This window comes from Mesoplodon densirostris, chromosome 10 (genome assembly GCF_025265405.1).
Source record: "Mesoplodon densirostris isolate mMesDen1 chromosome 10, mMesDen1 primary haplotype, whole genome shotgun sequence".
Lineage (NCBI taxonomy): Eukaryota > Metazoa > Chordata > Mammalia > Artiodactyla > Ziphiidae > Mesoplodon > Mesoplodon densirostris.
This window is the reverse complement of record NC_082670.1, coordinates 10,654,898-10,680,225: the sequence shown is the minus strand read 5'-3', so window position 1 is coordinate 10,680,225 and position 25,328 is coordinate 10,654,898. Positions and strand designations below refer to the sequence as shown.

The following is a 25,328-nucleotide window of genomic DNA, read 5'->3' as shown; positions in this document are numbered from 1 at the left end:
GCCAAAGTTGGTGGATTAGGGAGAAAGTACTCTACATACCATGGAAATTATCCTGGAGACTAGAAATGCCAACTTCATCATTGAAACAAAGATCAAAAAAATCTAAGTATAACGGATTAGAGCTTCATTTATCATCTGAATGACAGAATCACTAGAACAGGCCAACTCCAAACTAAGGCAGCAGATACAGAATCTTCAAAAGTACCTGATCAGTCTTCAAAAATTATTAACGAGATTTTCTCAGCTGTGATTAACTATTAAGATGGGGAAATGTCTCTCACTTGGGCACTTAATTTAAATGTTCTTTTAGCTACGTGGGATTGCGGAGGAAACAGTGCCCATGAAAGAAACTACCTATGAGAGAATTCACAGATTCCTTATTCATGGGCTTTTTGACTTCTGAAAATGTTTCTTAAAGATTTAATTCAAAACCTTTGAGTCATTTCTCTCTCTTTCAGACATGAATTGAGAAAATCAACTGAGATCTATGACTTGTCATACTTTCTAACAAATAACTGGCCTGTTTCTTCCAGTGAGAAGTGAATACATTTCTCCCCTTTCTGGGGGATATTAACTTTTAGCACTGGCTGGGGTCAGAGGTCTTGGTTTCAGATCCCAGTGTAGCCAGATAACTATACGAACTTGGCTAGCAGCTTAATTTATTTTGGCCTCAGTTTCTTTAACTGTAAAATTAAGGGTGCTGGAGGCAGTGATCGTGAGTGTCCACTGAAGTTCTAAAGTGCTCTATTCTATACTTCTTCACATTCAGAAGATGCAATTGTGAAGGAGGTAAAGAAACTCACAAATAGACTCCTTGTGATATAGGTACAAAGCTCACTGTGGGAAAAAGAAAACTCCAAATAAGCTAATCTGAAAGCACCAGACCAGATTTTGAAGTACTATTCCATGCGACAGAATCATCTTTCAACCAAAGTTCGGTGCTTCATAAGATGATTTAACTCATTGTTTATTCATTGCCTCCCAGTAGATTCACAAATGGCTTTGAGAGCGCCTTTCATGAATAAAAGTATGATAGCAAGGACACATCCTTATGACTGCTTTAGTTTATAGAGGGATCAAAAGATTGTAGGAAAGAAAAAAAATATATTACAAGAAAAATGGTCTGACAAGTCAAGTTGAAGTTGTTCCTATTAACACATAAATGTTTAGATTATTCAGTGATTAAATTATCCAGAGCCCTGTCCCATCCCCATTCTTCCAGGAACATTTAAAGGAAAAAAAATGGAAAGAGAAATAGTCTAAAATACATTCCCACCAATAAAAGAATGTGGTCCAGAAGGACCCACACTTTCCCCACAGAACCTGCCATCAGCATCTCTTTCCCAGGCTAAAACAGAGAACAATGGGTAACCTTGACTAATCTCTTTGAAGGATGATTATCCAGCTACCTTTTTTTTTTTCTGGCCACATGTCAGGGCTTGTGGGATCCGAGTTCCCCAACCAGGAATCGAACACGTGGCCCCTGCAATGGAAGCACTGAGCCCTAACCACTGGACCGTCAGGGAGTTCCCTCCAGCTCCCTTTTAAATGATACCTCACACAGTGTTGTGCAGCATCAATTCTAATAGAATTCCAACAGAATCAGTTTGTTGAGGTTCCATGGTCTCCCTTAGTAACTTGTTTCCCTGAAAAGTGAACCTTAAACCCATAGAAAACAAACTTATTCAGCTCAACGTCCACTGTTCCTTTCTGAGATCTCCCAGTTGTACTCAAGCTAGTTTTTTCTTTAAACATAAGCAATGTTTATTTTGGGTCTCATTTTTCTCTAATGGAGATTATTTTGATCTCCTGGCCCCCAGGAGCAGTCCATTCACTGACACAGATCATGGGCATGTAGTGAGGTTGGCCTCAGCACAGACCCAAACAAACTTTCCACGTGATCTGCCCCCTTCAGATTAAACCATGAATCTGCACAGCAACTGCCAACTGGCTACCTCCTTCCCTCAGCCAATGTGAAAAGCCTTTTATTTATTGTTGTTTTTGCCAAATGAAAAATTTGTATATTTAAGGTGTACGATGGGATGTTTTCATATATGTCTATATTGTGAAATGATGATCACAATCAAATTAATTAGCATATCATTCTACCTCAGAATGGGAGAAAATCTTTGCAAATGAATCAACAGACAAAGGATTATCTCCAAAATATATAAACAGCTCATGCAGCTCAGTATTAAAAAAACAAACAACCCAATCAAAAAATGGGCAGAAGACCTAAATAGACATTTCTCCAAAGAAGGCATACAGATGACCAAGAGGCACATGAAAAGATGCTCAACATCACGAATTATTAGAGAAATGCAAATCAAAACTACAATGAGGTATCACCTCGCACCGGTTAGAATGGGCATCATCAGAAAATCTACAAACAACAAATGCTGGAGAGGGTGTGGAGAAAAGGGAACCCTCTTGCACTGTTGGTGGGAATGTAAATTGATTCAGCTACTATGGAGAACAGTATGGGAGTTCCTTAAAAAACTAAAAATAGAACTACCATACGACCCAGCAATCCCATTACTGGGCATATACCCAGAGAAAACCATAATTCAAAAAGACACATGCACCCCAGTGTTCACTGCAGCATTATTTACAATAGCCAGGTCGTGGAAGCAAGCTAAATGCCTATCGACAGATGAATGGATAAAGAAGATGTGGTACATATATACAAAGGAATATTACTCAGCCATAAAAAGGAATGAAACTGGGTCACTTGTAGAGAAGTGGATGGACCTAGAGACTGTCATACAGAGTGAAGTAAGTCAGAAAGAGAAAAACAAATATCATATATTAATGCATATATGTGGAATCTAGAAAAATGGTACAGATGAACCGGTCTGCAGGGCAGAAATAGAGACACAGATGTAGAGAACAAACGTATGGACACCAAGGGGGGGAAAGTGGGGGGTGAGGGGGTGGGATGAATTGGGAGACTGGGATTGACATGTATACACTAATATGTAGAAAACAGATAACTAATAAGAACCTGCTGTATAAAAAATAAATAAAAAAAATTCAAAAAAAAATAAAAGAATGGCAATCAGCAAAAACAAACAAACAGAAACAGATGTGTAGTTGCCCTTAACTTTCTATCAGTCAGGTCACGCTGTAGCCTCGACTCAACTCAGCACCTTTCAGAAGATGTCAGCCTTTCTGGAGGGCTTTTTTTTTTTTTTTTTTTTTTTGCTGTACGCGGGCCTCTCACTGCTGTGGCCTCTCCCGTTGCGGAGCATAGGCTCCGGACACACAGGCTCCGCGGCCATGGCTCGCGGGCCCAGCCGCTCCGCGGCATGTGGGATCTTCCGGGATCGGGGCACGAACCCGTGTCCCCTGCATCGGCAGGCGGACTCTCAACCACTGCGCCACCATGGAAGCCCTCTGGAGGGCTTTTAAGAGAGGATTTTCTATTTTGCCCAGTGAGTTAATGGGAGATGTCAAATGATCTGAAAGCAACTGAGCTGCTCGAAGATTCCACATGTTTGTTATGCAAATGATGCAGGATTCAACAACTCCATTCTCATCATATTTCACCCTGATTTAGCTTGTTCTGGTCACTCAGTTCAGGCTTGGTGACTGGTACTTAATTTCAGTTTTGTTCATGGGAGGGTTCAGAATCCACAGAAAAAGCCCACTGACCTGATCCATTCCCTCCCAGGCTTTGCGGATGTGAAGATGCGCGGACACAAGTGCCCTCTGGCCGCTCCTCTCTCCTCTCTGGTCCCCTCTCCACTCCAGCCTTCATCACCGTCAAAGGGGTGATGAGGAGGCTGCAGAGGCTGCTGCAAGGCTGCAAAAGCCAGGCGGACAAGGAAGCTCCTCCAAAACTTCACTCGAGTATATTTTCCTCCCTTCTTTCTTTCAAGTGATTCACAGGGACACACGTCCAGGGCCCCCTCAGTCAGCCAAAGGTGAATTGAATTCATAGAGCCTTTGATTGTTATTCCTTTTTTTAGAAAGTGCTTTTGCAGCAGAAGAAATTACCTAGCCTGGGAAGGTAGCAGCTCACACTTAGCCATCAGCCCTTAGATCTGGGGGGAGATACCATCTGCCACCTTGGAACTAGGCTTCGGTGTATCGAGACTCATTACACTGATTTTCCCAAACCATCAACAGTATGCAAGCTACAGTCAGAAGTCAGGACTACTGCATTTTATTGTCTGTGCTATAAGCATGAAAAATGGATTTCAAGTTTCTCCCTTGAACATTATATTATGATTTAAAGCAGCACATAATCCTCTGTACGTATTATTTTGTATTCTGCCTATAGTGTGAACTACTTAGGAGCATAAAATACAGATTTAGGAGTGGCTGGGCCCGTGAGCCATGGCCGCTGAGCCTGCGCATCCGGAGCCTGTGCTCCGCAACGGGAGAGGCCACAACAGTGAGAGGCCCGCGTACCGCAAAAAAAAAAAAAAAAAAAAACAGATTTAGAATACTCTTTCTTTCTAGCATATTAAATTCTGAATAAGAGAGAATAACACATTAGGTTTCATGGGGATGATGAGGTCATCACTTTTCCACCTCCCCTATCTCATTCCCCACTCCCCTGCCACCGCAAAGACAACAGCTATTTAAGGGGTGGCAATCATAAATACCAAGGAGGAAAGAACAGGGAGAATTCTGGTAATCTTCAAAGGCGGGTCCTACATCTCATCTGCCGTATGTATGATGCTTGGTGTGGATCTCATGCTGTATGTATAGATTCAAACTATCAACAATTACCAGTGCTTTAACCTTAAATCCTTCTGATTCCCAGACTCAACATGCATTAAGGAAAAGAAAGCAGTGACAGCTATGTCAACCAATTTCTTCATTCAACTTAATGTGTTTTTCCATAGTCACAAACACTCTGAAAACCAATTGACTAAATTCCTGAAAGCTGGGTCAAAGTTCTTTTTAGGAATAGAGTATATTGCTTTAGTGATTAATCCACATAACCACATTCAAATTAATTTGGATTCTAGAAGATGTTAATTCCCAACTGCTACAGAGAGACACATGCACATGCTCACACTGACATTTATCACACACAGAAGAGCTCTATCTCATGTCATCAGTGTACAGTGCATGCCCACAGAATTTAGGACTATACTGTAGATAGGAAAACCTATGGTTTCCAGGTCAGAGATTATATCCAGGGGGCACAGGCTGAGACATGATCCCGGGGCTAAACTTAATCCATAATTATATTCTGCTTGGTCTGTCCAATGTTTAAAAATTTTGGAATTTTCATTTTTAAAAAATCCAGATTTTTTTTTAAATAAGATCTGACAAACTGGTCTTTCATTTCTCCAAAACAACAGGGGACTGAAGCTGAAGAGTGGTGACCCCTTTTGATAAAGGATGGACTTTCCATCTCACCCCAGTTCCCAGAACTCCCTGTTAACAATCTTAGAACTGCCCGCTTCCCTTATGTTCCATACCTGCCTGGCCCCAGGTGTGCATTTAAGTTTGTGGCTCCTTTTCTAGGTAGACCCACTTTATGCTTCCCCAAATGGTATGGGTTGAATTGTATCTCCCCAAAATACAAATGTCGAAGTCCTAACCCCCAGCATCTCAGAGTGTGACCTTATCTGGAGATAGGGTCTTTATGGAGGTCATCAAGTTAAAACAAGGGGATGAGGGTTGGACCTTAATCTAAGATGACTGGTTTCCTTATAAAAAGGGGAAATTTGGACACAGAGATACCCACGCCGGGAGGAGATGAAGGCAGAGACCAGGAAGGCCAAAGACTGTCAGTGAACCACCAGAAGCCAGGGGAGGAGCCTGGAACAGATTCTCCCTCACGGCCCTTAGAAGGAACCAACCCTGCCGACACCTTGATTTCAGACTTCCAGGCTCCAGAACTGTGAGGCCATACATTTTTGTTGTGGAAGCCACTCAGTTTGTGGTACTTTGTTATGGTAGCCCTAGAAAACGAATAACTCCCAGTAGCTGAAATTAAGTCAGCATCTCCTTTGATTGTTGGCAAGAATCATAGGTGAGTGGCCTGAATCACCAGCTATATCTGGTCTAGGAAAGGGACATCACAAGGAGAAACATCCTTTCCAAAACCCAGCAAGGTTTCCAAAGAGTTTCCCTGTAGGGATGCTTCCCATTTTAAGACGGGGCTATGCCTGCTTCAGCTCAGAGGGATGCTGAAAACATCGTGGTCAACCATGATTGCAAAAAAGATGATGACAACCTGCTGTATAAAAAATAAAATAATAGAAATAAATTTTAAAAAAAGAAAGAAAAAAGATGATGGCAGTTCACCCCTGAGTGGGACATGGATATTTTAAGGGTGAAGAGATATTTTAGGGGAACAAGTATGTCACGGAGGCAGATTGCCCGAATCCTTATTTATTCCTGAGCTTAATTTAGATTATATACTCCTACGTATACTGCAAGGCACCTCCCATTTTATTGTCCTTCCCAGGCTTTCTCTCCCCCTGTCTGATCCAAACCTTACAGAAGGTATTGGAGGGGACTGAGGGAGGGGACCTCAGGTGGAGAGGACTGGACAGCTGGGTCTGAAAGGCTGGCTGTTCCCAAGAGGAGGCTTAGGCGCACTGGCTATTGAGTAACCAAGAACAGATCACGTTTCAGGGTCTTAGCTCCTTTTTAAAAAAATAAGGAGTCTTAGTGACTTACAGGATGATTCACTTTCTAAGGGATGTTTCAGAAGCAAAAGAACAACTCCTTTAGGCATCAGACTTCTATTTAGTCCCTCAAAACCCCATTCCCAATGGTCTTGAGCGCCATCCTTTAGTTGGGGGGGGGTCATTTCTTCAACCAATCAATGCCCCAAGCTGGAAAGTGGCTTAGGGCCATATCAGCTGTCCCCTGGCTGATCAAGAGGTCACCCTCACTATGAACACTGAGAAGTATGGCTCCATGTCTAATTTTTTAAATAATGATTTTTTTTTGCATGGGAGGAGGGGTAGTAAGATGTATTTCAAATAAATAACATGGAGTCATGTGGGTTGAATATTAATCTTAGGGGAGGAAAAAGCTTGGTAAATGAAGGGAGCTGAAAGTGGATTGGAGAGCTAAGATCACACAGGCTGACCACCTCCTAGGGTTCAGGCTGAAGGGCCCAGAGACGAGACTCAGAGAGAAAGCAGCAGCATCCTGCATTTGGGGGCTTTGGAGGGGTGAGGGATGGCCCTGAGGTCTCTACAATTCCACTGACTAGAGGTCCTTGGAGAGGAAAGGACCTGCTCACGCAGCCCTGAGAAGGGACCCTCAGACCTGTGGGCTCGAAGCTTCTTGAGAACTCCGTCAATTTAATTTTTTAAGCATGTATCCCCACCCATGCCATTTCTTTATTTATAAGTTATATACAAGTACTGATACTACTGCATTGATATATATGTGTATTATAACACAGACACAATCGATTTAAAAAGAATGACATAAAATAAATTTAAGTCGAAGTTCTGCTATTTCATCCCTTGGACACCCCAGCGGATGGATGTGTTGACCCCTTGGTTCTCTCTGCAACTGGCCTGAGTCTGTATACATAAGGAGCAGAGAAACGCACACCCAGCTGACAACCTTCATGTCTCAAGGGCAGCCCTCACTTCTCAAATGGCGGTTGGTTAAGACAGTTATTTACTATCAAAGCATCCAGATGACTTGATGACCGAGGTTTAGGAGAGTTTGCCCAATAGCATCAATGAGAAAACATTTTTGGAAGAACAATATTTTTGCATTCTTAGGTAGAAACTCTCCCTTAATACTTGATATCATTTTACTGGATGTTTCTGCTCCCTTCCCCCAATTTGGGATTATTCTTGGAGTGCTACATTATTCTTTTATGCTATTAAAACTGTCAGACTAAAATTATGTTTTCTATCTTGCTCACTCCATGAGGACCGCAGACTTGGCCGTAGGCTTTTCAAAGAGCTTGAGATTTCCAGTACATCTTACTACCTCAAATAGCCAAAGAAAGCTGCAGCCTTGTAGCTTCGGACATGCAAACTCTACAACAGATTCCTACATACTTTTAGTTACTTTGGATGATAATGAAGTTCACAGTTTGCACAAAGTGATCAGATGATCGAATCCCCTCAGATTAGGAAACGTAGACCCAGAGTGAGCAAACACCTGCTTAGGAAACCCTCAGAACCAGAGCTAGAAGCCAAGGCTCTGGGCCTCAGATTAGTTCTCTCTCTACCACGGTCACCTTCTGGTTCTCAGATTTCTCCTTCATTCTGCCCTGGCTTCAGGATAAATGAGTGGCTGGAAGCACCAAGCTGGGTTCTCATTCAAAAGAGAATAGTCCTTAAAATTCCTTTCTAAAGAAGACCTTGAGATGTGGATCAGGCCTCCCCACCAGATTGGCTGAACTCTGTACAACTATGTTGACCTGCTCAACACTCCTGATGTCCTTTCCTTTAGGTCCAGTTCCTGTAATCTGACTGAGATGCCAAGAGTTACACCAGAAGGAAATAAACTCCCTAGTTGAAAGAGTGAACAAAGAAGAAATGGACTCAGAGCTCAACACCTGGAATATGCCCAGTGCTGTCCTCTCTACCTCCATCTTTCTCTCCCTGGTCAGTGTGTCTTCTTCTACTGACCAGGGTGAACGAGGGTTGGGAATCGACATCACTATGGTGAACGCTCAGTGGATTTTATGAAACCTGAGCAGTATTTAAGTGCTGTCAGAAGAGGAAAGGTTGGGCAAGGGATGATTTCCAAGGATAAATCTTCAAATGTGGAGAACTTCTTGCAGTGCAGGGTGGCCTAGGTCTCTTCCCACCTCTGGGTTGTGTCACTGCCATAGCCACGTGCTCATAGTGGTGGGATGCAGGTATGGATTCAGGCATGAGAAGCTGGGCTGTGTCTTTTTAGGAGCATGTGCTGGGACAATGGCCTTTTTCACTTTGTCAGTTTCCTCCAGGTGGATGATGCTCTGTGGTGGACAAGCAGAGTGGCCAGCTGCACACATCTGCTTTCCATATCTCCCACCTTTGTCTCTCTCCACAGAAGACGCCACCTTGGGCAGCTAGATGTGTTGGCATCTCACATACATCTGCAGAGAAGTGTTCAATTTTCCCCACAATCCTGGGGCTCTGCTTATACTGTCACAAAGCGGGGAAAATGGAAGTGAGGGAAGGAACTAGAATAAAGGATACCCATGTTCCTTTGTCCCAGTCAAAGGATAATGGAGATGAACTTTTGGGAAGAGGGGCTGGGGTCGAGGGTCTGCTTCTTCTCTTATTTCTAGTCCCCCAATGGAGAGCCCTATTTGTATCAGGTGTAAAATTGAATGAGCTGGTTCAGGAAGCAGCCTAGACCTCTATCCAGCCAACCCACTGAACCCCAGAGAGAGAATGTGGCTATCGGCAGTGTAAGAAAGGAGACTTGGGGAGCCAGTATCGTTGCCTCCAAGTACCCGAAAGCATGTGTGTTAAGAGGAGTGAGGTAGCTGCAGAAGGAATATGACCAATGGGTGGCAAATGCGTGGACAGAGATCTCACTTCAACAGAAGGAAGAGCGTTTAACAGTCAGGCTCCTCCACCATGGGACAGGCTCCCTAGAGGGAGTTAGAGAGACTGTGTTAAGTGCTTTACTTATGTTGTTTAATTCTTACAACTCCCCATCTTATAAAGGCAGAAGACACAGGGGAAGAGAATAAGTGACTTACACGAGGCTATGGGGCAGTAAGTGGGAAAGTCAGCAGGAAGCCCTGGGAGACCTCTACACACTGCATCCAAACAATGAGCACAGTGCCTGGGCCAAAGTGAGGGCTCACCTGGTGACTATTATTACAGAGGCAGCGTCCTATATGGTCAAGAGGGAGCTCTCCACAGCCATTCTGTCTGACATTACGCAGGTAACTAAAGTTCTCTTTCGTGTTCTCATCTGTGAAATGGGCATAGAAATGTCCATTTCACAGGGAAGCTCAAAGATTAAATGAATGAACACACATAAAACGTTTAGAAGAATGCCTGGCTAATAAGTGTGTCACAGATGTTAGCTAACACCACATAAAGATGCACTAGGTTATAAATACACACGTAAGTGTTTAACATAGTAATATGACATACTGCTTTGCCTGTGTCTGTAATACCCACTCATGGGGCAATCACTCAAGCAGAGTCCCAGCTCAGTAATGAGGCATCTTTACCCACCACTGATGTCTTCTAGTTGCACAGTCTAGCAGAAATGTCCATTTATTCAATTGCTTTGTGCTTAAGCAAACCACAGTGACTAGGTATATAGGTCCTCAATTCTACTGGATGATGGGGATTGTTCTACAGGTGCTTATTCTCCCTGGAAATCTTCCTCTCAGCTTGAACCTTCAGTCAAGTGACATTTCTAAGATTTTGATGAGTGAGAAAGAGGGGATCATAAAAGCAACCCTGTAGAAGAAATGGAATATTTTCCATGGACTTTTTCTGCAGGGAGCTCTTCAGAGACACTCAAAACAGATCTGAGGATGGAGACTGAATTCTTGCACGGAAATCCATGGAGCCGGGGGCTGCGCTATCCTACCTGGTGAGCTTGGTGCCGATCTGCTGCCTGAGCTCCAGCCGCTCCTCATCCGTCTGCCTTGGAAGGATGTTCTTTTCTTCCAGCTCTCGCTTGGAGGGCCTGTTGCTGAGTTTGATGGCTAAGGAGTCCTTCCTGCACACCTTCATGGCCAGGGAGCCTGCAGGAAGGGAGACATGAGGTAATAAGGCTCCCCCCAGGGACAGCCATGGACCACAAGGTGAGAGGCAGGGAGACAGATATAAGAGCCCAACACCTGAGCGCGGTCAGGACCTCGGTCAAAGGAGGAAAGCTACAGTATGTGACTTTCGTACAGTTCCTGCAATCAGCATGTCCTTTCTGCCTCGCAGTATGCTGGGCATGCGCGGGGCACATGGAGAGCCTGTGATTGGATCTGTGCTCCCCAGGAACTGCCCGCCCCCCCCATGTGGGCAACATCAAAAAGGAGGGCGGGACAGACAGCGGAGTGCAAAATAGAATGCAGAGGGCGGAGGAGGGACGGAGGAGGGGCGGCCGGCAGGTGCAGCGTAAGTGAGGCCAACAGGCAGCAGGCCGGTGGGCATCTGCGTGCATAGACGCTCAGAGGTGATGGATAGGTGGGCGCATCACAGGAGACAAGAGAGATCAGCTACAGTGGGGCTGGAGGGTACAGGCAAGTAAAGCTGGGCAAAGTGGGGTCTGCGTGGGGTGGGAGAGGGGGCCGGCTCATGGAAACAGGCAATATTCTGGGTCTGCTTTTCTTTTTAGCATAAGAGGTTCTGAGCACCAAGAGCAGGGCTTCCTCACATCTGAAATAAATCCATGATTCTCAATCAGGAGTGATTTCTGTCCCCACCAGGGACATTTGGCAAAGTCTAGAAACATTTTTGGTTGTCATACTGGAGTTTGCTGGGGAGGGTGCTACCGGCACCCAGTGGGTAGAGGCCAGGGATGCTACCAAACATCCTTCAATGCACAGGGCAGCCGCCATGACCAAGAATTATCTGGCCCAAGATGTCACTTGTGCCAAGGTTGAGAAACCCTGGTATAAAGTGTTCCATTCTCCGGGCAGGAAACGGTGAGCAGAGGCTGGGCAACAGCTCCTTCCCTCATGGACCACGTGGGCCTTCGGCTGCCCCTCCAGGGTTCTCTCCTCAACACCAGGACTATTTCCATCACTCAGGTTTAGCGAGCTGTCTGAAGCCTGGTGAGTGTGAAGCAAGAGGAAGAGACTGGGAAGCAGCAAGTTTGGGGGCTTCCTTTGGATCTTATAGAGTGAGTACTTAGCTTCCTTCTTTTGCCACTGCTTTTGGAACGTGGGTCTTGGAATGAGACAGAGGCAGCTTCAACTCTCAGCACTGCCACTTAGTAGACGTGAGTCTCTGGGCAAGTCCCTTACCTCTCCATTTTCTCCCCTCACCTGTAAAATGGGGCAATAGTTTATGCCCCTGAGTGTTGTAAGACGTAGATGAGAATAAAACCTTAGCATATTGTCAGGCACACAGTCGGTAAAAGGTTGCTATTATATAAGCTCACGCATTAAAAAGCTGATCACTGAAATTTAAGTTCAGTGGTTGAGGTATGCTTAAAAATGAATTTGTTCCATATACCATGGTTAGTATTTTTATATATTTTGTAGACTGGAATTGAATTTTATGGTGCCTCCCTTCCTCGCTTTTTTTTTTTTTAATTGATGGGATGTTGCATCCCAAGGGAAGCAATCAAAGAAAAAAAGAGACATCTAAAGAGGCAAGAGATGGTAGCACGATGTTGTAATTTTTAGAGCTCTGAGGCTGTTCAGAGGACAGTTACCCTTTCATCTTACTAATGAAGAAACAGTAACCTCGGACCTCAGATTAGAACCCACAGAGGTGGGCAGCTCTTCCCGCCAGCCACGCCCCTCCCACCCTCAGCGAAGAGTCTGGATGCACCCACTGGTATACAGCGAGCTGTCGTCATCCTCATCCTCTTCCTCCTCCTCTGCTCTTGTGTACAGGCAGGAAGAGTCTTCGTAGTCTGATTCGTGAGGCACATTTTCTTTATTGTCATCACATTCAATCACAACAGTTGGCACTTGTCTTATTTCCGGAAGGCCCAGAGGTCCTGCTTTTGTGACACTGTCACCCGAGTGCAAACCAGAGCTGTGGTAAGAAGTAGAACAGGGTACCCGCTGCTCAGAGCTGTTTAAAGAGAGGGAGAAAAGAGCACATTTATTCTGGCGAATGTGTCATATTAAATGCATCAGAACCTTTTAAAGACTTAGCCGTCCCGTCCTAAGAGACAAAAGGTCTCCTGGGCAATTCCAGTCTCATCTCTCACCTAACAGCTAACGGTTTGGGGGCAGCTGAGTTACCTGACGGTAGTAGCAGCATGGAATAGGAAATGAGGATTCTACTGCCCTGCGGATGGATGGCGGCGACGGCCGCACAGTAATGCGACTGTACGTGAACGCCACGGAACTGTATGCTTTAGAATGGGGAAGATGGTGAATGTCATGTCCTGTGTATTTACCACAATTTAAAAAATAAAAATTTTTAAACATAAATTTAACTCTTTTTATTTCTGGTTAAGAGCAACAACCCCAAGGGTCAAAGGAAGGTTCATTGGCAACCCACATGTCTTAAAGGAGTAAAAGGTTCATTTGATGGTGAAGTGAGAGACCCAGGAAAGAAAGAGACAACACATGAAGTTCCAGCTTTCAAAGCTATACAGCATGACTGGTAGGGGCTGATTGTTTGAAATGTCATGGATGGAGATGCAGAGAAACAGAAGAGGTGGGACCATCAGGCTGGAGACCCACGCATGACATCGGGGTGGACACGGGCAAGGGCGACTCAGACCAAGTTCTCTCCCAAGGACCGTGTCAGACCTTCAGCAGACACAGGGAACGCCAGTCTGGTTTTTCATCAGGTCAATGTTCCCAGCAGCAATGATGATCGTATTTTTGGTTTTATCCCTTTAGTTGAGCCAACTCAGATAAAAAATATTTTTTAATTAAAAATGATGTGCTTCTTAATGTGGCACATATATACAATGGAATATTACTCAGCCATAGAAAGAAACGAAATTGAGCTATTTGTAATGAGGTGGATGGACCTAGAGTCTGTCATACAGAGTGAAGTAAGTCAGAAAGAGAAAGACAAATACCGTATGCTAACACATATATATGGAATTTAAGGGAAAAAAATGTCATGAAGAACCTAGGGGTAAAACAGGAATAAAGACACAGACCTACTTGAGAATGGACTTGAGGATATGGGGAGGGGGAAGGGTAAGCTGTGACAAAGCGAGAGAGAGGCATGGACATATATACACTACCAAACATAAGGTAGATAGCTAGTGGGAAGCAGCCGCATAGCACAGGGAGATCAGCTCGGTGCTTTGTGACCGACTGGAGGGGTGGGATAGGGAGGGTGGGAGGGAGGAAGACGCAAGAGGGAAGGGATATGGGAACAGATGTATATGTATAACGGATTCACTTTGTTATAAAGCAGAAACTGATACACCATTGTGAAGCAATTATACTCCAATAAAGTTGTAAAAAATACATTAAAAATTAATATATTAACAATACCCAACAATTTCTAACTTTCAAACAATTGGCTAAAATGATCTTTCAATATACAGGGGAAAAAATAAATGTTCATGAATATACAAGGAAAATATTGGACATGCATTATAATTTAGTATGTAATTCACAGTAACAGGGCCACTGAATATTTTTTCCAGTGATTCAATATGAAAATGATTTTGCCAACCATGTCCATTAGCTTTCAAATCTGATTTATTTGTCAGCAACTCAATTATATATACTCACAAACATAATTATTAAAAGTCTTGCTAATTTATTTCTAGTCTTGTTTAAACCTCATAGTATATTTCTTCCTATCATAATTATACTGTCGTGACTTTTAAATCTTAGGGACATAAGACTACCAGAAATGGGTTTGTTTATAGGTTCTAAAAACAAATAATAAAGCATTTTAAAAAAATGATGTGCTTCTTAATAAAAGCCACATGAGGTTCATTGTAAGAAAATCAGGAAATGTGTATTATCAAAAATAAAGAAAATTAGTTATTTTCTTATTAGAGTCTATCCAAGGTTCCTACAGCAATTTAGAATCCTTTTTAGGACCGGCTCTGAATGAAGTCCAGCCAGAATAATGGAGCCAGAAACACTTGGTTAAATTTTATTCTTTTTCAGATGAACTTGAAGCGGAATTTATGTCTTTCATTTAAGGAATTTCTAAACATAGGAAACTGAATGCGTTTTACCATCCAACAGTGTTTGACGTGTTAAGAAACGGAGTGTGAGCCTATGCTATCTACCAATAATTTTACGTTAGAACATCTTATCCAAAAGAAAACTCTTAAGGACGTATGAATGCATGCTAGGTCTCCTTTAAAACTTTCCTTACACTTTCTTTTTTTTTTTAATGTGTCTAATGTCTAAATCTCAGCTTTTAAAGAAATTATTTATTTATTTATTTATTTATTTTTGGCTGCGTTTGGGGCTTTGTTGCTGTGCACGGGCTTTCTCTAGTTGTGGTGAGCGGGGGCTACTCTTCGTTTCAGTGCACGGGCTTCTCACTGCGGTGGCTTCTCTCGTTGCGGAGCACGGGCTCTAGGCGCGTGGGCTCAGTAGTTGTGGCGCACGGGCTCAGTAGCTGTGGCGCACGCGCTCTAGAGCGCAGGCTCAGTAGTTGTGGCGCATGGGCTTAGTTGCTCCGTGGGCGGCATGTGGGATCTTCCCAGACGAGGGCTCGAACCCATGTCCCCAGCACCGGCAGGCCGATTCTTAACCACTGCGCCACCAGGGAAGTCCCGCATTACACTTTGAATGATTGCTATGTGTAATTTAAATTCAATTCACTTTCTTCCTTCCATTGTTTCCAAAGGGCTGTTTTCCTCTTTGTATTTTTCTCGTAATTCTTCAGTGACACAAATGGCAAATCCAGTTGACACGTCATGAGCTACGATGTTCAAGGACATGAACTAAATCAACTTAAAAAAACACGGCAACCACTGAATAAGATTAAATCACATGTTTATAAAAATGCAACATCTTAATTAGACATTAGCAGGTGAGGGGGCCCATTTCCCACCTAGTTTAATAGGAATGACAGTGAGGACAAGAAGGTGGAGTACAGAATGGATGGTCTCGCATGACAGATCCAACAGCTGACTGAAAGGTGACGGACTACACTGCCTCCCGAGGCGGCCCTTCCATCAGACAACGACACCGGGCTCCAACAGTGCTTGGATTGCTGCACTGGGTATTAAGGGAAGTTGGGGTGGAAGAAGCAAAACTGTAATTCCATGGCTCCTGTTTTCCCCACCCCTGCTTTCTCCCCTCCCCGCCATTGCTAGTTTAATTACTGGCTCTAGTGAAGGCAGAGAGCTGGGGATACGACAAGAGCAAGAATGAAAAGAAGCCAATAGCTATTCATGTCTGGTGGGAAAAGTCTTGAGGAAATAAAAGTTGGAAACTAGAAAGCACAAGAATTCCTTAAGGTGGACAACTCCAAACTGCCTCAAGAGGACAGAGAAAGGAGAAATACTATGCAAAGAAAGCTAAGAAACTCAGCTTCCCAAGTAGTCTATGATAAAGAGGAGACTGTGATTTCTCCTCTCTCAAAGATCTACCGGGAGGGGCTTCCCTGGTGATGCAGTGATTAAGAATCCGCCTGCCAATGCAGGAGCCACGGTTCAAGCCCTGGTCCAGGAGGATCCCACATGCCGTGCAGCAACGAAGCCCGTGAGCCACAACTACTGAGCCTGTGCTCTAGAGCCCATGAGCCACAACTACTGAAGCCCACATGCCACAACTACTGAAGCCCGTGCGCCTAGAGCCCATGCTCCGCAACAAGAGAAGCCACCGCAATGAGAAGCCCGCACACTGCAATGAGGAGTAGCCCCGCTTGCCGCGACTAGAGAAAGCCCGTGCACAGCAACAAAGGCCCAACGCAGCCAAAAATAAATAAATAAAAATAAATAAATGTATTAAAAGAAAAAAGAAATGATCTACGGGAAGTGTAAACCCTGAGAAGAAGGGGCTTATAAGGCAGATCCCTCAGCCCCTGGGGCAGCTCCTACATATAAGACTGCCAGCCTTGGGAAATAGGGACCAGTCATGGTGACCAGTGACTGCCTGGTTGGGGCATCACAGCAACAGCTGGAGACCTCGCCTGGCCGATCCAGCCAGTCTAGCATGTGACAGAATGTCCAGTTTCCATAAGGACGAAGAAGGTGTTTTCCAGCAAGCTGGGTGAATCCACCAAAAGGGTCTTAACAAATATTCTATTGATAAATATATGCCAACTCTGCATTAGGAAAAATGCTGAGAAGGAGAAAGACAAATACCCGATGATTCCACACATCTGGTAGCTCTGGAGGACCATAGGAGAGCAAGCACAGATACAAGGGGATAGAAGAGTTAGCTGGGAAGGAGGCCGGAAAGGTTCTGATGGGGCCTCGGTATGAGCAGTCAAGACACAGATCCAAGTCCAAGTTCCGTCACTGACTCTCTCGTGACATTGGTCAGATTATTAACTTTTCTGAGCCTCAGTTTCCTTGGGCGAAATTCGGTAAGTAAGTGGTATCTTTTTAGTAGGTCTGGTGCACGTGTGTCCCACTGACATGGCCTCAAGGGAGCCCCTCACTTGTTATTTATAGAAAGGGCCCTTCAGGTGGTTTCCTAACATTCTCTGTTTCAGTCTATCTCCAGACTGTCGTCAAAGCAACTTTCGGAAACTCAGAAGTAGCCATCTCACCTGTTAGAACCCTGAATGCCTGCCTCGGCTACAAAACCAGTGCTTCAAGAGTGATACACATGGAAAATTCAAAAAAATCCACATTACGAGCTATATTCTTCACAGCAAAGAACTAAATCAACTGAAATGCAGCCGCGTCTTACATCTGGCCTCCACCGCTGGTGGTAATGGGCAGGTAGGGGGACACCAGTCCAACAGTCTTAGTAATGCTGGTTTTCTAGAATGGACTTGTCACTTAGAAGACCTGCTCTAAATAAAAGGTGTCACTGCTAGAGAAGAGGGAGAACCGTTAGCCTGGAAGCAGTAATTCAGACACAGCCTGACACACAATGCCTTGCATAATCTGACCTGTATTATTCACCCAGCCTTGCAACCCCTCCACACCTCTGTCCCCATACAACTCACCCTTTGTTCACATGCAGCAATGCACTGCACACTCTTGGCCTGGGATATGCTCTCACCTCACCTTCACCTGGTTAATTTCTATTTATCTTTCAATACTTGTCTTGGGCAACACTTTGCCTAGGTTGTCAGGAGATTCCACAATTGTGAAAATTGGGAACATCCATTTTTTTTACTAGCTTCCTCTCCCCAACCAAGCAGTAGATGCCTCCAGGGGCAGGGACCATGTCTTCTTCATGTCTGTAGCAGGTGCCTGACACCATGGCTGACACTAAGTGGACAGTCAGTTATTGTTTGTTGTTTTTGCTGAAAGAAAGATAGGCTGGAATCACTGACATCTAGGTGCATTTTAAGTGGCTGACAAGTCATACTAAAGGGTATTAATGAAGAGATCATTCTTTAATTTTCAGGGAGTATTTTCAGTGTATTGCACAGCTATAGGTGCCCCTGACTTGATGAGCACTTTTATTAATGGCTTAACAACAGAATCAAATATGTGGAAGAACTAAGGTAGAAAAGGAAAAAAGTAAACATTTACTGAATGTGTTGCCCACTGTTCTGGAGACTTCCACATCTCATTACATTGTTATAACAACCCTGCAGGAGAGGCATCATTATCCTCATTTTATTAAGCAGGAAATGGAGGCTGTGAGAGGGTAATTAACAGGCCCTTGAGGGCGTAGGTAGTAAAGGAAGGAGCTGGAATTTGAACCCACTCTGTTTCAATATGCTGTACCCAAAAATTGAATTGTGATACTTGTAAGACTGTGTACTTTGGTTAAACACAAACCCCACTAACTGTACACATGCAAGGTGGAGAACACATCACTCTTTGTCCACAACATGTGTACAAAATGGGTATCATGACTTTATAAATATTTTAAATCTTACTAACCAGGGTAAGTTATAGTGTCCTCTCCTGCCACAGTCAGGCCATACCTGGGGCACTGAGTTTAAAGGATGCATCTTAGACACTGGGTTTAGAAAGGTCAGAATGGGAAAAGAACTCAGCTGTTTACCTATTGTCATGGTGACTTTTGTACCAAAATGGTTGAGAAGTTGTAGCAGAGCCTCAAATATTCACTACCCAGTTTTTTTTTACAGAAAAAGTTTTCTGACTCCTTGTCCAAACCGATGGCTTCTAACGTGCATCATCCCACCCTCCTTAGCCATATTTGATGTCCACTTACGCTATTATTTACTTGGTATTTTTAAGTCAACACTTAAAAAAACTCCAATACTAATTTAGCTTCATCTTAAGCAATAATATCTTTGTAATCACTGGTTTTATGTTAAGTATGTGTTTACAACTTACGTTAAAATAAGTACGTGTCCATTAAAACTTAAAAAAAGCTCGTCTTAAACTCACTTTGGGTACCACCAATGACGTATATATCACATTCTGGTTAAATGTTGGCCTAGGCCAGAGTCTCTCAGCCTCGGCATGGCTGACATTTTGGACTGGACCCTTCTTTGTAGGGGGGGGCTTGTCTTGTGCATTGTAGGATGTTTAGCAGCAAACCTGGTCTCCACTCACTAGATGCTAGTGGTATCTGCTCCAGGGGTGACAACCCAAAATATCACCAGATTTTGCCCAATGTCCTCTGAGGGGCAAAACTGTCCATTTGGGAACCACTGGCCTGGAGTATGCACAACAGCTTTGCCAGCTGCTCCATCTTCAGAGTTGTACCACCTGAGTCTCTTCTCATGCAACTTGGGTATTAACTCTCAGGAATTTGCAGTATTTGCCGAAGGATGAACTGCCCAGATCTCATCTCCTAAGTTCCTGACCTGCTGTGTCTCAGGTTGGTGCTCTGGGGGCGGTACCAACGATCTCACACCATGACAGTTCCGCTGAGCATGTTATCTGTGCCGCTGCTCTCGTCCCTGAGCAGCTACCCCATTAACGCAAGAGCTCCAAACCAATTCGCGGGAAGCAGCTTTTCTCATTATGTGGCCCAGATTAGTCATGTACAAAATGACACTCCGGTGGCCCGAAAGAGTCACCACATCTTCCAGAGTACCTGTCCAAGTCCCCGAGGAAAAGCTGACTCACAGAATCAGATCTATTCTAGACCATTCACGTCAAAACGCTTCGGAGATTAAGCACTGAGTTTGCTTGGAATTCAAACGGATCTCATCGCATGGGGGTTGTGGTCACTGTTCCTCTTCCAGCTGGGTGAGAAGGAATTAAAACCGCAGGTAAACGTGGAGCCCCTCATCCTGACCTCCTCGGCGGCGCCTCCCTAACTCTTCCTGAATCACTGCACATAACGGTGAAAAGAACTAACACTTTAAACGCTCACATAGTGCCAGGGATGGATTCATTTAAGCCTAACGACCACCACCCTATTAGACAGGTACCACTGTTACCCTCCACTTCAGAGAGGAAAAATGGGGCAGGCAGCCACGGTCACCGCGAGAGGGGTGCAGGCATTACTGAACTCGGGCAGTAGGGGCTGTAGAGCCTGAGCTCGTACTGGTGTCATCTGGACAAGAGCAGAGCCCTGAATGGGCTTCAAAACTTACGCTCATTCCAGAACCTTCTCTCCTCCTCGCCACCACCCAGTCCTCTCTACTGCTGTCAAACAGTTCCGGTCATGTAATTCCAATTAAAAGACCTCTGAAGGGGCTCATTGTCAACTGGATAAACCTTACCCTCTTTGGAATGGACCGGGGAGCACCTCACCATCTGGCCCCATAAGTCCTCCCCATCTGACCTGTTACCATTCTTTACCGCGCACCCGGTGTTCCAGCCACCAGGCCACCTGTCGCTTCCCAAGCACGTTGTGAGCTTTCCTGCCATCCCCCCACCTCAGAAATAGCCCCTCAGAGTCTGACTGGAGCAGTCCACCCACCCTCAACGAGAGCTCCAATGCCATTTCTTTTGAGCAGCCTTTTCTGATTTTTCAGTGGAAAACAGTCCCTTCTCTGTGCTTCCACAGCTTCCATTCCCACCTCTGTTACAGCATCTGTCGCGTTATGTTACCATCACACATTTAAGCATTTACCCCCTGCCCCCATGGACTGTAAGCCTTTCAAAGACAGAGCCTGATTATTCATTCTTTTCATATCTCAGCCCTGTTTTTGTGCACGTTTTGGGAACTGATGGAAAAGTCAATCAAATATTTGAAGTCTCTAGGGATCAGAGTAGGCCATAATACACTTACCATCTTCTAATTCACTAAAATAATTATCCCTGACCCTTAGATAGTCTTGCTGTGTAGGGAAAATATCCTATGAAAGGAGAATTAAAGCTGTGGAAATAGTGATCTAGAGTTCTTCCTAAGAAGATAATTCAAAGAGATAAGGCACAGAGATCTGTGCAAGGAAGAATGCCAGGGTACCCATGTGCCTTCCATCCCAGGACAGTGTGAGTACAGAACGTAACAGAGACAGCTTAACGTCAGCACATTTCCTAACTGTACGCTCTCAGGCCACTTCAGTTAAGACTGTCCAGAGTTAGGCTGCTTTGTAAGGTGAGGTAGTTCGGCTAGATAAGATCTAGAAGGTTTCTTCTTGTATGACATTCTACGACAAATTTAAATTAACACCAAAAGTCCTAAATTATTGTCTGGCGAGGGCGGGGGGAAGATGAGATTCTGTTCCTCATCTGGGTTGCTCCAAATGATGTAATTTTCCTGAGAAATGAAATAGGGATGAACATGCAAAAACCTGAGAGCATTCCATAACATTTGCAAGATGTTGGCCAGTTGCACCATGTTGAAATATTTCCATTCTAGTAATTAAATACACCAGGGGGCTCCACACATCAGGACAAAGGAGCAGGCCATCTTTCAAAACAGCAACAATAGTTAACATACAGGGTCCTTTATGGGTCCTATCAAAGTACTTCGTAAATGTTCATTATCTCATTTAATCTTCACAAACACTTGCAAAGTTAGGAAGGGTATTGTTATTATCCTGATTGTATGGATGAGGATGTTACATTTCTGAGGAAATAAGTGATCACTCAGTTGTGATCACAACAGGGATGTGGACGTGGGTTTTCTCCCTCCAGGGCCTGTGTCCTTTCCATGAACCACACTGTCTTCTCCCAAAGAACCCTCGAGGCCGTTATTTTCTTGTACATGGACATGCAGACTATGAAATGCAATTGGCACCCCAAATTTAAAAAAAAACATGGGAATATCATAATTATCGTATAACAAAAAGCAAGGACAACAGAGGTTCACAGAACTCAACTCCTTTTTTGCTATGAATTTTGCTGGGAAGAGCCCCCAAGGTTGGAGGCTATGATGGGACGCAGAGACAGGTTTGAACTCCTGACTTGGGTGGTACATCCGTGTGTGTGTGAGTAGCCCATGGCTGGGGGCGAGTAGGCTGCAGAGAGAACAGGATACAAGAGAGAGTGGGGAAGAATGATCACCAAGCTGGATAATCCAGTCTTGCATAATGGTGTGTCATCAACAAGAAGAAGAAGGGATGCAATGGGTTTACTGTGGCCACATCAACGACGTAGCTCCTCGAGAATAGAAAGGTATCACCATCATAGGTGATGCCCACTCCCCCGCTTTCTATTTTCTTCAGTGTATAGATGTATATACACAGCATATAATATATTCATTGGTGTATCATCTGTCTCCTCCACTGAAAGGTACGTTTGTGAGGATGTCAACTTTGTCTGTCCTGCTTTCTCCCCAGAGGATGGAAGTGCCTGAATATCTTCCTTCATGAACAAAATGAATAAACCAGGAAGAACAAACAGAAGTGTACCTAAAACAGGACGCCTGCCATTTACAAGAGACACACAAAAGTAGGATTCAGAAAGTTTGAGAGTAAAATGCCAGTCCTAAATCAGTAAAAAGCACTCATTGCAAACTCTCTTTGCCTTCACTATGTCCCCATGACAAGTCAGGGAAGTGAAAAGCTGTATCCTCTCTCCTTGGTCCCGTCTCCATCAAGAATAACATTGAATGAGTCTCCTTTTTGGAAAACGCAACTCTTTTTTTTTTTTTTAATTCAACTCTCCTTTGTGACTCTACTAAACCAAGTAGGAGAGACATAAATTGAGAACACAATGGCACCCCTCAGGTTCCCCTCCCCCTTCACCACATTTTCCTATCATTTAAACAGTCACATGTTTCTAAGAAATCCCTAGACTTTGAAAATTAAGAGACTGTTTTACCTTTCCTGTTCGTTACTGGTGAGGGAGAGGCAGCTTATTTTTAATAATTCATCAAGAAATGAATGCAAGACATCTACAACAACTCAGGGTCATTAAACAGTTGGCTCCTTTTCAAGGGAGCTTTATAATCATCACTGTATCTCCATCACATGATAATAGGTAGATGCATAGTGGAGCATCGTTGACCCATCCCTGGGCAGGGGATTACCCATTAACAAGCACCTTTGATACTCTCCTAGGAAATCAGTGGCAGGTTTTGAAATTAAATTTCCTATTTTAAATCCTTCATCTTCCTTGAAAATACACGGGAACCATTTCACCACCATTTTTAAAGAAAAAGGTGTCATAAAGGGATACTGCTTTCCCGCATATGATTTCAACAGCAACTATTGTTAAAAAAAAAGAAGACAATAATCTCTTGAAAGGACAGAGAAAATTTATTACCCTCCAATATGATGCTGAAAATGAAATTAAACAGGAACAGCTTTTGTCATTCTGACTGCACAGAGTTATAAAGAGGGTTTTCAGAAAGGAGAGGGAACAGTCAGACGTTTTCTTCTCGGAGCCCAAAAACGTGTGAGAAATTATGCTACAAATTGCAGTGCCTGCGGCTGGAAAATGACGGAAGTAACCTCTGACACCCAAGAAAACAGTTAATCAGCTTCATTTTAGGAAAGCAGGCACACATTGTACGCTTTCTCACAGCCTTCTGAGATAAGAAACTCAACATTGGAGCCTTTGTTTTTTTTGTTGGACTTTAGTCAGCAGGAAATGATGCCGTTCTATATATAGACCAGGGGACTGAGCTTCCCTGAGTGGAAGATGTGTTCTGAGCTTCCTTTTTTTCCAGCCATGGTAACGAATGTAAATTAGTTCATTCACATCCCTTTGTCTGTCCTTCCAGGGACCAATGACCCACATTTCTGAAATAGTGTCTGGGGTCAGGATGTGATGAATAAAACCGTAAGACACCCAGAATCTCACCGACAGCAATCTCCATTTCTGATGGAGGCACCAAACAGTGGTGGCTTTTCCACATGACTTTGTCCCAAGACATCAGCCAATGTCCTAGGTCATGCTTGGCTGGATGTGGTGCCAGGAGGGATGATGTGGAGTGAGGACCATGGTGGGGTCCCAGTTGGGCCACTCACTAGTTGAGCATCTTGCTCTATTGGTTCTTCATCAGGTAAATGGAGAAACCTTCCTACCTACCTCACAGTTGCTTACAAGATCAGAGGGTAACACTTTGTAAATGTCAATGTTGGTAGTTGCTGTTTTAGCAAAGGATGTACTTAAACACCAGCGATTTATCAGAAACCATTCATTAAGGATATTATCCACTAGTTTATTAAAACACTTCCTTTATTTTTTTTCTTTTTTTGGTTTTTTTTGGGGGGGCTTGTTTTGTAATAATTTTTTAGTTTGTAATAATTTTAGGTTTACAGAAGAGTTGCAAAGAAAGCACAGATAATTCCCATATACCTTTAAGCCAGCTTCCCCTAATGTCAACATCTTTCATGACCATGGTATATTTGTCAAAACCGAGAAGTTAACATTGATACCACATTGTGAAACACTTCCTTTCGCTTTTTAACTTTTTTTTTTGGCCATGCCACGTGGCATGCAGGATCTTAGTTCCTTGACCAGGGATCAAGCCCAGGCCCCCTGCAGTGGAAGCAACAAGTCTTAACCACTGGACCACCAGGGAATTCCCTAGCTTTTTAAATATTTGTGGTCTGCAAAATCTTTTTGGACAAGGGTTTCCAAGAAGATCAAAGCATCTATACTTATTCATTAAGAAAAGGGCAGGGTTTCTATTGATGTACACATAGGAATTCAGGGGCAGATTCTCTCTTATAAAATTACATTTCCTCTTTTATCCTCTTAAGACTTTGAAAGATGTCAGTGGTTCATCTAGTCTCATTTTAAACTTCTTCTGACCAGGTGGCTCACCAGCCTTGCAGGGGAGGATCTGTCTTGCTCGGGGTGACATTACCTTGCTCTGAAATCTCATTCTGCCTCTTAAAGCAGCAGTTAAATTGCAAAAGAACAGCTACATGCAGCCACTTACAGATGATAAATACATGCTGTAAAGTCAAAGTACTGACCTAAAGTAAGACATTGATAACTCTGGCCTCAAAGGGTCAGGGACGAATGTCTCACCAGAATTGGAGGAGATTTTGAAGAGATGGTCATCAGTATAAGAAAGAGAATCTTTCCCTGGAAACACATTTCATTTGAAAATGCATGCCATTTGCTATACGATGAACAAAATACCGAACTTCCTCAAATAAATGCCATTTCACAAGCAAATAACATTTAGGTATTCAGAGGTTCATTTCTGCTCCGGTTCCAAGGCACAGCTATTCATCATCATGAACACTGATTTGCAGGTGGAAACAATGACATACACCAATGCGGTAATTACGTCAGACTGTTAAAGCTAGAAGAAACCCCAGGGACCACCTAGTTCAGGACCAAGAATCATTCTTTAGACTTTCCTGTGACCCTGGAGGCCACATAAA

General features: G+C 43.8%; 1 protein-coding gene across 1 annotated transcript in view; it reads right to left on the bottom strand.

The window, feature by feature from the left end:
* Positions 1-25,328, bottom strand: part of PHACTR1 (phosphatase and actin regulator 1) — a 542,166-nt gene that overhangs the window by 29,492 nt on the left and 487,346 nt on the right. The window contains 2 exon segments of the mRNA XM_060110072.1: positions 10,504-10,660; positions 12,415-12,659. Of these exon segments, the coding sequence (XP_059966055.1) occupies positions 10,504-10,660; positions 12,415-12,659 (402 nt within the window).